Source organism: Oryctolagus cuniculus, chromosome 11 (assembly GCF_964237555.1).
Source record: "Oryctolagus cuniculus chromosome 11, mOryCun1.1, whole genome shotgun sequence".
NCBI classification, from domain to species: domain Eukaryota; kingdom Metazoa; phylum Chordata; class Mammalia; order Lagomorpha; family Leporidae; genus Oryctolagus; species Oryctolagus cuniculus.
Window position 1 is genome coordinate 50318072 of NC_091442.1, and position 13006 is coordinate 50331077.

Consider the following 13006-nt stretch of genomic DNA (forward strand, 5'->3'; position numbering starts at 1 on the left):
GCTCCCCATGAACATAAGGCAGCCCTTGTACTACAAGATAGTAAGCATGGGCAGAAGCCTGCTTGCACAGAGTGGACTCAGTTCCTCTACTCATGTGTGACTTGGGACTATTGCCACCCCCTCTGGTATCCACTTCATCCATTAGAAAATTAGGATGATAATAACCAATACTTACTGATAGGTGGTGTAACTGGGTGAAAACTTTAGAGGTACCTAACAGGCAGATTCCCCTGTGTAGATAATCCCCCTTCAGCTGATCTTCTGGTGCAATCTTGAGAGCTTAGTATGTTTCCCTAGGATCTTCAGCTTTTCTCTGTTGAACTCCTATTTTAACGCCACTTAGCACCGCAGAGGAGGTATCTCATCTGTAGTCTGTACTTCCCATTGATATCACTGGGAAGCCCACAGCCCAGAGAGAAGCACCACGAGGTGGAGGTGGGGGTATAATTCTTGTGTTCTTTCTCTCCCCAGCAGCAAATTCTCATATCTGACAGACTGACATTGCTTGTGGCCATCAGCCCTCTTCTGCTACCACCCTGGACCATCTATCTTGACTACAATGATTAGACAGTTTAAAAAATCATATGTGGTTTGCAGCATTAATCACTCATTCTAGAATTATAGAATGAAGTAGAAGGAATTGTTGATCCACATGTGAAATGGAATAGTTTTTAAAAAATCTAAACGCAGATTACTTTTTATTTGGACCAGGTTAAGTGTTTTTAGCCATGTTAGCAGAGTAATAAACAGGGGAAACATTCATGTCTGGAAGTTTGAATCCCAGCTCAGTCACTATCTGACTGCTTCTTAGGAGATGTTATCTGACTCTCTGTTAGCATTGTGGAAAATAATACATCTTATGAATTATCAAGAAATGTATGTAAAATTTGGGATCCCTAAAAATGACATGTGTCCTTTACTGATTCTTTTTTAAGACTGATGGATTTGAAAGGCAGATTGATATTTACAGAAAATGCTATCAGATGTAAAGGGAGAGACAGAACTCAATACAATGATAATAGTCACCTCAACACCACACTCTTCATCAATGGACAGGTAATCCAGATAGAAAATCAATACAGATACATCAGATTTGAAACATACTGTCAAGCAAATGGACCTAACCTTTATGATATTTCACCCAACAGATACAGCACACACATTCTTCTCATCAGCACATGGAACATTTTCTAGTGTAAACCACTTATTAGGGGGCCAGCGCTGTGGCCCAGCAGGTAAAACCACTGCCTGGCATTACATATGGTTTCTGGTTCAAGTCCTGGCTGCTCTAGTTCTGATCCAGCTCTCTGCTATGGCCTGGGAAAGCAGTAGAAGATGGCCCAAGTCCTTGTGCTCCTGCACCCATGTGTGAGACCTGCTCTGTTATCTCTGAATGGTCGTGAGTAGCCAATGAGATTCTGAGTACTGGAGGAAGGAGGCCCTCAGGAGGTGGAATGTAAGTATAGGGGGTCATCTGGGGAATACAAGGATCCCAAACCCTTATGCCCACAGAGACCAAACAGGAGAAGGAATGATCCAGGAATTCCATCTATTCCCTCTGATCCAGGTAGAATAGCTACTGAATAGGAGTGAGAACCTTATGTTAAATAAGATTCCACAATTAGAAATTATTAATGTGAGATATCCTGAAATTTAATTGGTGGCAAATAATTAAACATTATAATGATATATATGCAAACACACACACACACACACACACATACACACACACATTGGACATAGCAATGACTGCTCAAATTTAGTGCACAGAGTGCCAGTTTTCTACTCAAATAAAAGCCTACAGTCCTGAATGGGAAAAGAAGGACAGTGCTAGCAATCCTGGGAAGTGACCAGACTAAAGCATCAGCCATGCTAGCATCTCTGTGCTGCACACCTACCCAATCCCCTTAGCCAGGCAGCAGGAGGATATGCAGAGCATGGTCATACTTAGCAATAAGTACTGCCAGAACAGACATCTGCAAGGTTGGAGCTGCAGTTCTGCATCCTGGGGACCTTGGAGGATGGTGCTAGAAGAACTTTGCTTTTGATATTTGCAGTAACAAGAGATGTACAAAGCCCGGTTGGGGAGAGGCAAATAGCTGACACCAGGAGGAAGCTCAGAAGGCCAATTTGAGAACACCCCAGAAACTTTGTGTGTGCTTGGGGATCCCATAGCTACCAGAAGAATTGAATACAGAGTCAGAGGACTACTGCCTTGTGACTATTCCACCCATAAACTGAAGGTGTGGGGAACACCGGTGCCATGCATCTTCAACCTACCTGTTGAAAACCCACATAGGACCCAGGGCCTGCACCGTGGCACACTAGGTTAATCCTCTGTCTGCAGCGCCGGCATCCCATATGGGCACCGGGTTCTAGTCTCGGTTGCTCCTCTTCCCGTCCAGCTCTCTGCTGTGGCCTGGGAAGGCAGTGGAGGATGGCCCAAGTGCTTGGGCCCCTGCACCCGCATGGGAGACCAGGAAGAGGCACCTGGCTCCTGACTTTGGATCGGTGCAGTGCCAGCCATAGCAGACATTTTGGGGAGTGAACCAATGGAAGGGAGAACTTTCTCTCTGTCTTTCACTGTCTGTAACTCTACCTGTCAAATAAAAAAAAAAAAACACTTTTAAAAAAAACTCACACAGGACTCATGCCTTCTAGCAGGACTGGTTTGTTTGCTTGCAGAACACAATATTCCAGGAGCTGTTCGGTTCCTTGTCCAAGTGAGAAAGACACTCAGTGTTGCTCTGGTTTTGGCCCTGCACATTAACTAGAAATCACCTACACTCTGGGGGCCCTCATTATCTTTCCCATATGGCTTCTGCTTTCTGTCCACTGATAAGGGTAGTGGTTCTATAAGTTTCATGGTGGTCACCAGGAATGCTGACCATGTTTTCTGTCTTGCTCATTACAAATGCATGGTTGGATTACTCTTCCTAATCTCTGTACATTAGGGTAGGACTGTGAATCCTGTGCTGGCCAATGAGATATAAATGAAAATTATATGTGATAACAGACAAAATAAAAACAAAACATGCTATAACTTATGGGATGTCACACAAATTGTACTGAATGGGTAGCCTATGGCAATGAACACCTACATAAAAAGGAAACATCTCAAACAGACAATGGACATTACAAATAAAGGATACAGAAGAAAGAACAAATGATTAACAAATGTAGCAAAGAGTTAACAACAAGGATTAGAGAAGGATAAATAAGAAAAACAATAGAACAGATTAACAATACTAAATGCTGCTTTAAAAATAGTAAAGGCAGAGATCTAGAGAAAGAAAAGAACAGATACAGTGAGATCTTCCAATGATAAAATTATTTCCTAAATGCTCTTAAACATCAGGGCTGAGCAAGGCCAAAACCAGGAGTCAGGAACTCATCTAGGCCCTCCACGTGAGTGGTAGGGACCCAAGTAGTTGATTCATCACCTGATGCCTCCTAGGGTGCAGCTGGAAGCAGAAATACAGCAAACTTCCTGAACTCCAATGTGTGATGAAAGCATCTCAAATGGCATCTCAATTGCTCAAGTAAATCTTGCTCCAAAGATTTTATTTCAAAAAAAGATACGGAGAATTAATGAACCCTTAATCTAGACTAAGAAAGAAAACAGAGTGAATATTCAAAAAGAAAATAATAAGTGATTCAGGAGACATTACAACTGATGCCACAGGAATACAAAAATCTTAAGACCAAGAATGAGTTTACACTGACAAATTTGATTATCTAGAAAAATGGATGAATCCCTAGAAACATGCAAGCTAACAAAACAGAATCAGGAAGAAACAGAAAATATGAACAGAATATTCATCAGTGAAGAGATTGAACAAGTAATAAAATATTGTTAAATAAATTCAGAACTTGCACACTTATCTACAAGATTGTACCAAATACTTTAATAATTATAATTCCAATATTCTTCCAAGTTCATTTCATGAGACATTTTGTGAGACATTTTCCTGACACAAAAGCCAGCACTAGGGTTGGTGCTGTGGTGTAGCAAGTTAAACTATCACTGGTGGTGCTGGCATCATAAGTGAGGAAAACCAAAGGCCAGCATTCCCAACATAGTTGGGACAATTTTTTTGACAAAGTAAATGCAGTTTTGACAAAGTAAAAGCAACAAAAATCAACAGCACAGTAAAAATAAAAGATGCTCAAGTCAGATTCCTTGAAATGCAAGATTATTTCATCAAATGTAAATCAATTAATTGATAAACACTAATATAATAAACATGAAGTATGGTCATCACAATAAATGCACAAAATACATTTGACAATTTTCATGATAAGACCTTAAAGAAAACAACTACAGAAAGAATGATACAGGTCCCGCCAGCTCCACCTCCTCTTTCTCTGGACAACTGTTCCCATATACGCACCATTTCCTGGATTATAAAGTATCTGGCTTTCTGTTCACAGAGTGACTGACACGGAGCCACCTCAGACCACTCCCCCATAACAAACCTGGATACTTCATGAATAAATCTTGTACAAAATCTTAAAATGCTAGAATTTAGTTAAAAAACAACAGCTATCAGGACAGGAAATAAAACAGTGACTTCCTTAATCCGATTAAGATTGAAAGGAACTGACAGCAAACAACAGAACTATTGAAGGTTCACTGAAACCTCTTTCCTTGGAATAAACCCAGACAAGGGTGCCTCCACTCTCTCCAACTTCCTACTGGAGGAGTCAGGAAAATAAAACAGCAGAAAGAAAACTGAAGGTGTAAAGATCAACATTCAAGCAATAAAACTTTCAATAAATGTAGATTACATCTAAATAGAGATAATCCATGATTTAAAACAGATAAAAGTGATAAATGAATTTAGCAAGATGATTGCTTACAAGATCAACATGTAAAATAAACTGGGGATAGAAAATAATAGTAAAAAACAATAAGCAGACAAGTAAGCAAATATGTACAAGAGAAATGTGAGCAAATATTGATTTAATATTACAAAAGAATACCATGAATGACCCAACAGAAAAATGAGTAAAACTGTGGAGAAAAAGAAAATCCCAGAAGCCAATAAATCTCAAATAAAATGTAACTCACCGGCAGCAGGTTACTGCATGCTCCAGGAAGCATCCCCACAGGATCCCAGATAAGGAAGACTGGAGAGGTCTCTTGCAGGTAGCATGATCAGGACCTGACAGTGCCTCCAGCTGCGTGAAGGGCAGCACCCTGGAGACCTGAATCCAGGCCTTGCCCCTCACTCTTCCCACTTGGTGCCACCTCAAGTGAGGCCTCTACACTAGGCTGGATATGATTGGCTGAGCTCACTGCTGGGCAAACTGTCCAATCAGGGACTGTGACATCAACAATACATGATCTTATGGGATCTTGTCGTCATAGTCACGTCTGAGTTATGCAGCAGACAGAGCTCCTGGGAGCTGCTCCTCTGCAGGGGGACTCATGAAACATCCACCTCCACTTCTGCCTGACCTGTCACTGGAGGACCCCAGACACCTTGAAGCCGGAAATGGTCAGTGTGTGGGCAGGACGTCCAAGAGTGGGAAGGGGGAGCTGATGGAACCCGTGGGAAAAGACTGTGACAGGACGCTGGGCCTCCAGGAGGCCATCTCTGGAATCCGTGGTTGCCATCTCACTGCTGGCACAGCACATCCCTGTGTCTCCTGTGGCCCTGACCTGGGGAGTGGCCTGGCACCCAGGATCCCAGGTGCCCTGTCCCTTCCCTGCACAAGGTAACTGCTGCTCAGCACTAGAGCCATTGGTGGGCAGCTGTGTGCCGGGCGTTCCACATTTCTCTGGTTGTGCGGTGAGCTTGGGAGGATGACCGGGGAGAACCTGGACTGCATGCATGGGGTTTTTGCGGGGAGAAGCCATTGTTTGTGGGACCTTAGGGCTTCTTTTTTCTCCATCAGTGACCTGATCGACCAGAGTTTGCTAAATACATAGGAAGCGGGACTTCAGTTCCAGGACACTTTCCTTTCTGTGTCTGGTGCTGTTTTGGGTTGCTAATAATGAAGTGCCACAGACTGGGTGAACTGAAAGCAAACCAGTTTTATTTGGCACAGGGTTTTTGTCATGCTTGAGGGATAGCATCTAGTGATGACCTTTGTGCTAGCAGAGACACAGTCTGCTGCTTATGGGGATTCAGTGAACTAAACCTTAGTTCCTGCAGGTCAGTGGAAAATGCTGGTGCCATCCCAGGGTCATCCCTGTTTTCATCTTATTACATGGTCTTGGTGGAAGTTATCACTGATGTTCCGTCTCACTCTTCTCACTTGTGTTTGTTCTAATCTCGAAGGTTAATTGACCCATGTGAAGATGTACTATTTATTCTCATAGATCTCTCATAGATCTTCCCTTCCTAGACACCCGTGCCCCTGTGCAGTGTTTCAGGGTGCTCCTGGATTTCCTTCCATCTTTAGTTAGAACCCATCTGGAGCTCATGATTCTCTTCTTGGCTACCATGTTTCTGAAACTTGGCTCTCAAATCCATACTATTCACTGCTACACAAGAGAATAAAACAAGGCAAAAGAAAAAGATACTCTTTTTGCCTTTTTTATTTTTTAATTTTCAAATTTTAAAAAAATTTTTATTTATTTATTCAGAAAATTTTTATTTAATAAGTATAAATTTCAAAAGTACAACTTTTGGGTTATAGTGATTTCCCCCCTCATAACAACCCTCTCACCTGCAAGCCAACCCATCTCCTACTCCCTCTCCCATTCCATTCACATCAAGATTCTTTTTCAATTATCTTTATATACAGAAGATCAACTTAGTATATACTAGGTAAAGATTTCAGCAGTTTGCACCACACAGATACTCAAAGTATAAAGTACTGTTTGAGTACTAGTTATACCGTTAGTTCACATAGTACAACACATTAAGGACAGAGGTCCTACATGGGGAGTAAGTGCACAGTGACTCCTGTTGTTGACTTAACAATTGACACTCTTGTTTATGGCGGCACTAATCACCCTGGGCTCTTGTCATGAGCTGCCAAGGATATGGAAGCATCTTGAGTTGACAAACTCCAACCTTATTTAGACAATGCCATAATCAAAGTAGAAGTTCTCTCTTCTCTTATTTTTAGTCAACAAAAATCTCTCCAGAAATCTCCAGAGTGGCTGGTCCTTTCAGATCTCTCATAACCACACTCACAAGTGATTCTTTTTTTGACTTCCGTGTCTATGTCCATTAGTCATTTTTTCCATCTTTGCTCCTGTGTTTAGCATAAAAGTTATTACTCACAAAAGCCCTTGGCTATAAACAAATACAGGTAGGACATTAAGCTGTGTAAACTTGCTGGGGAAGAATCTAAAACTTTCAAGTAATTTATCTCAAATATGTTTAGATGATTTTCATTGTCCTTGTTGGAAAACGTTGGAGCTGTAGATGGAGAGTTATATCCAGATGCATTCATTTCAGAAGTAACAGAATGTTGTTTTTAAATGATGTTTACTTCAAGATTTATGCCTGGAAAACTAAACTGATTTTAAGTTCAGCATTGCAATTATTTGGGAACTTAGTATTACATTGATATGGCAAGAAAGAGACAGGGAGGACAACACATTCCTCTATGAAATGGTGTATCTGTAGGTTAAAGGCTGTCATTTTCAGTACATCTAATGAAAAAAGGTCATACTATGTTTAAATTCATACTCATAGGAAAGATTAATGAGAGCACTACCATCACTGTGAGAAGGAATTTGCATAATTTGTAGGACCTAGTTAAAACTTAAAATGTAAAACAATTTGTTTATATATTGTTAAGCATTTAAATGTGGAAGCATTAGTAACCTAGAATGAGTTTGCATGAGAAACTACCAGGGCCCATTCACAAGCACATAGTTCTCAAACATAATGTTCATATACCCAGCCTTTCCCTGGAACCAAGGGCAACAGGGTTCACCAGACTAGGACTGGAAATGGGAGGTTTCCTATGGACAGGTTATTGAGGAGGGTAGATAAGGTCCATTCCAATGAAGCAATAAGATATCTAACTTTACCTGAAGCCTGGCTCCAAGACTTGACACATGCCCCATCATTCTTTCAGACTGCACTAAGAAATCAGAAAATCACTTTGAATTTAGTAATAATCTGTTTTAATTTTAATTTAATTTTTTTAAAAGTTCATTTATTTTTAACCTTTTTAAGGTATGCAGATTTCATGTATTTCATATATGCTGATTTAGGAACATAGTGATTCTTCCCACCCTACCCTTATTCCTGCCAAAGCTCATGTCCTTACTCCTCCTTCATCTCTTATTCCCTTTATTAATTTTTACAGTGATGTACTTTCCGTTTACTATATACTCATAATAGTAACCTGACACTAAGTAAAGGGTTGAAAAAACAGGAAAAAGAAGAAGAAGGAGGAGGATGAGAACAGTATTACTTAATGGTGGAGATGAGTGCAGTAAAGAATCATTGGCTCTCAAAATGTCAATTTCATTATAATGTTTTACATTTTATAGTGATCTTTTAACTTCCACAGATTGAGGAAAATGCATTGTATCTGTCTTTTTGGGACTGGCTTATTTCATTAAGTATAATGATTTCCAGTTGCATCCTTTTTGTTGTGAAAGCCAGGATTTTGCTTTTTTTATGGCTGAGTAATATTCCACAGAGTATATGTACTACATTTTATTAATGGAGGCATCACTTGACAAGTTTCTGGGTTGATTCCATATCTTAGCTATTGTGAACTGAGCTGCAATGAACATGGGAATACTGATAACACTTTCATATGCTGATTTCATTTCCTTAGGGTGAATTCCTAGGAGTAGGATGGATGGGTCATATGGTCATCTATTTTTAGCTTTCTAAGAAATCTCTATACTTTCTTCCACAATGACTACACCATTTTACATTCCCATCAATAGGGATCTTTTCTCCATATCCTCTCCAGCATTTTTTTCCTTTTTGATTTCTGAATGAGAGTCATTCTACCTGGAATGAGATTAAATTTCATTGTGGTTTTGATTTGCATTATGTTCAGTGATCCTAAGCATTTTTTTTTAAAAGTGTCTATAGGCATTTGAGCTTTCTCTCTTGAAAAATGCCTGTTCAAATCTTTTGCTCATTTATTAACTGGGTTGTTTGTTTTGTTCAGTTTGTGTGTCTTGAACTCTTCATAGATTCTGGATATCAATCCTTTATGTAGTTTGCTAATATTTTCTCCAATGTTCTCCTCTAGTAATTTGATGGTATCAGGTCATAGATTTAGATCCTTGATTCATTTTCTATTGGGTTTTTAGAAGATGCACGTTGGGAGTGTTGTTTCATACTTCTGCATGTGGAGATCCAGTTTTCCCAGCTCCCATTTATTGACATGACTGTTCTTTCTCCAGAGACTGATTTAAGCTCCTTAATTAAAGATTACTTGATTGAGGATTCATGGATTGATTTCTTGGGATTCTATCTTGTTACATTGGTGTACATGTCTATTTCTATGTCAATACCAGGCTATTTTGATTATGAATGACTGTAGTATGTCTTGAAAGCTAGTATTTTGATGTCTCTGACTTTGGTTTTGTTGTTTAAGATCACTTTAGTGATTCAGTGGTCATGTGTTTTGATATTAATTTTGGCATTGTTTTTTCTAGATCTGAAAAGAATGCCATTGGTACTTTGATCAGATCACACTGAATCTGTAAATTGCTTTTGGTAGTTTTAACATTTTGATGATATTTATTCTTCCAATCCATGAACATAGATTTTCCATTTTTTGGTGTATTGCTGTATTTCTTTAATATTTTATAATTTTCAGTGTAGAGAGCTTTCATCTCCTTGGTTTAAATTTACTCCAGGCTGGTGCTGTGGCTCACTAGGCTAATCTTCCGTGCCGGCACCCCAGGTTCTAGTCCAGATCAGGGCACCGGATTCTTTCCCAGTTGTTCCTCTTCCGTCTAGCTCTCTGCTGTGGCCCTGGAGTGCAGTGGAGGATGGCCCAAGTGCTTGGGCCCTGTACCCACATGGGAGACCAGGAGGAAGCAGCTAGTTCCTGGCTTCGGATTGGTGCTGAGTGCCGGCCGTAGCGGCCATTTAGGGGGTGAACCAATGGAAGGAAGACCTTTCTCTGTCTCTCTCTCTCTCACTGTCTGTCAAAATTAAATTAAAAAAATACTCCAACTTATTTCTGTTTTTGTAACTATTGTAACTGATGTGATTTTCCAAGTTATTTATTAATCTGATACTTTGGTATATGAAGGGACTTTTAAAAGTCCACAGAAATCACATCATCACTTAATGCAAGATCTAATCTTCCTGTTTCTTTCACTCTCCACCTTTCTGTTCTCTACTTGAGTCTGAATTTCTTATATTCCACATTTAAATGAAATTATGTGATATTTGTATTTCTGTGTCTTACTTGACATGTTCTCATGTCAGCCATATTCATAATTTTGGACCTGTGTTGTGACAAAATGGCAGGGTTTCCTTCCTTTTTAAGATGAATTAGGTTACCTTGTATGTATCACATTTTATTCATCTGTGCACAGATACAAGGGCCATTTCCTTATCTTGCTAATGTAATAATGCTGAGATGAACATGATGAACATGGGGTTGTAATATGTCTTTGAGATAGTGATTTTATTTCCTTTGGATACATACCCAGTCCTTCCATTTTCTTTTTTTAAAAGATTTATTTATTTATTTGAAAGTCAGAGTTACACAGAGAGAAGATACACACACACACACGCACACACACACACACAGAGAGAGAGAGAGAAGGAGAGATGTCCTCCATCTACTGCTTCACTCCCCAAATGGCCGCAGTGGCCCGAGCTGTGCCAATCTAAGCCAGCAGCCAGGAGCTTATTCTGGGTCTCCCATGTGGGTGCAGATGTGGGTGGGCCATCTTCTACTGCCTTCCAAGACCATTGTAGAGAGCTGGATCTGAAGTGGAGCACCTGGGATTTGAACCAGTGCCCATATGGGATGCTGGCACTGCAGGTGGCAGCTCCACCCTCTATGCCACAACATCTGCCTCCACATTAATTTTTTAAAAAGAATTATTTTATTTATTTGAAAGACAGAGTTATAGAGAGAGGTAGAGCCAAAGAGAGAGGTCTTCCATTCTGCTGGTTCACTCCCCAAATGACCACAATGGCCAGAAATGAGATGATCTGAAGCCAGGAGCTAGGAGCTTATTCTGGGTCTCCCTCGTGGGTGTGGGGGCCCAAGGATTTGGGCCTTCTACTGCTTTCCCAGGCCATAGCAGAGAATCTGCCAAGACTCAAACCAGCACCCACATGGGATGCCGGTGTTTCAGGCTGGGGCTTTAACACTTGCACCACAGTGCTGGCACCCCATTCTAATTTTATTCAAGGAAGTGCCATACTGTTTTCCATAATGGATGTAGAAATTTACATTTCCACCAACAACTTATGTGTTCGATTTCTCCACTTCCAGTACAAAACTTGATAACTTTTAACTTTTCTATAATAGCCATTTTAACATGTGAGTTATAACCACGGTGGTATTAATTTGCATTTACCTGAGCACTAGTGATGAGTCCCTTTTCACATATCTGTTGGCTACTTGCTTATCTTGGAAAAACTGATTAGATCCTTTTGTCCATTTTTAATTGTAATGTTTGCTTTTGAGTTGTATTTATTCCTCATATTACTCCCTTAAACAGACATTTTCTCTTGCTCCTAGCTTTCCTTTTATTTAAATTTTTTCTTTGCTGTGCAGAAACTTCTTATGGTTTTTGTATTCCTTCTTCCTTATTTTTGTGTTTGTTTCCTGGGTTTATGGTGTCACATCTATACAGTTGTTGTTGAGACTAATACCAATGAATTTGCTCCCAATTTTAGGAGTTTTGAATTCTCAAATCTTCTGTGTAAGTCTTCAATCCATTTTGAGTTGCTCTTCAGTATGATGTAATATGATGATACACTTTCATTTTTTGGCATGTGGATATCTAGTTTGACTCTGCATCAGAGTGGGCCTCTTAGTCCAGTGAGGACACACATGGCAACACCATGGTGCTAGGCTTCCCAATGTCACCTGTGGGATCAGCACATCCGAGTTACTGTGATTGGAGCTGGGAAGAGAACGAGGCAGAAAACGAGGCAGAGACCAATATTTTGTTGACATCTTGTGTAACATCACCCAGGCCAATGCCTCTGTGCTCTTTACTCTGCCTGTCTGCAGAAGGAGATCTCAGGTGTGGAGCAAGCAGGTGGAGGCCCATATTAGGGAGTTTATAATGATGGAAAGCCAGGAGTGTCCAATGAAGGGGAGCAGGGGAGTATGCAGTGATAGGTTTGGGGCCAAGTGACTGTGGCCCCTTTCCCTCAAAGCCAGGGATCTATTAAATTATTTATAAAACTTTGTAGAGGGATGGATATTGGGTAGTGTTAAGACCATTCTTTTGATGCCTAAATCCCAAATTGGATTGCATTGCTTAGAGTCCCTGATGCCAATTATGGCTTCCTGCTAATGTGTGCTCTGGGAATCAATGGTAATGGCTCAAATAGTTGGGTCCTGCTCACCTGTGTGGGGCAGGTGATTGAGTTCATGGCTTCTAACTTCAGCCTGGTCTAGCCCAACCCGTTTTTGCAGATAAGTGGAGAGTTAACCAGTGGATGGGAGCATTCCTTCTGAGTGTGTGTGTGCATATTTCTGTGTCTGTCCCTTTTTCTTTCAGATAAATTAGGTTTGAAAAGTGTAAAAGTGGTTCAGATAATTGGTATTAAGTTACAGTTAAATCATCAAAGTATGTTCCTTGTGTTAAGCCTCATAGTGGCTTGGCTATAGCTCATAGTATTCTATTTTATAAGAAAATAGAAGAAAGAAGCTCAAAGGCTCCAATCACGAAGTAATGTCAAATAAGGGAAAATGCTTTTTATACTGATGTGATCTGTAAGCATTGTATAAATATGCCAGCATGCCACACTGTAGCACATGAGCTGTATAATTATGGTTAATAAAATATGAAACTGAGAAACTTCAGAATCTGAGTTGGTGTATATGGTTAAGAGTTGTTAAAATGTTTAAATTA

At 40.2% G+C, this 13006-nt stretch overlaps 1 protein-coding gene across 1 annotated transcript in view; it reads right to left on the reverse strand.

The window, feature by feature from the left end:
• Nucleotides 1-13006, reverse strand: part of LOC127487785 (uncharacterized) — a 108583-nt gene that overhangs the window by 84744 nt on the left and 10833 nt on the right. Inside the window, exon 2 of the mRNA XM_070053180.1 lies at nucleotides 5075-5268. Coding sequence (XP_069909281.1) covers nucleotides 5075-5268 — 194 coding nt within the window. The remainder of the gene's footprint in view (nucleotides 1-5074; nucleotides 5269-13006) is intronic.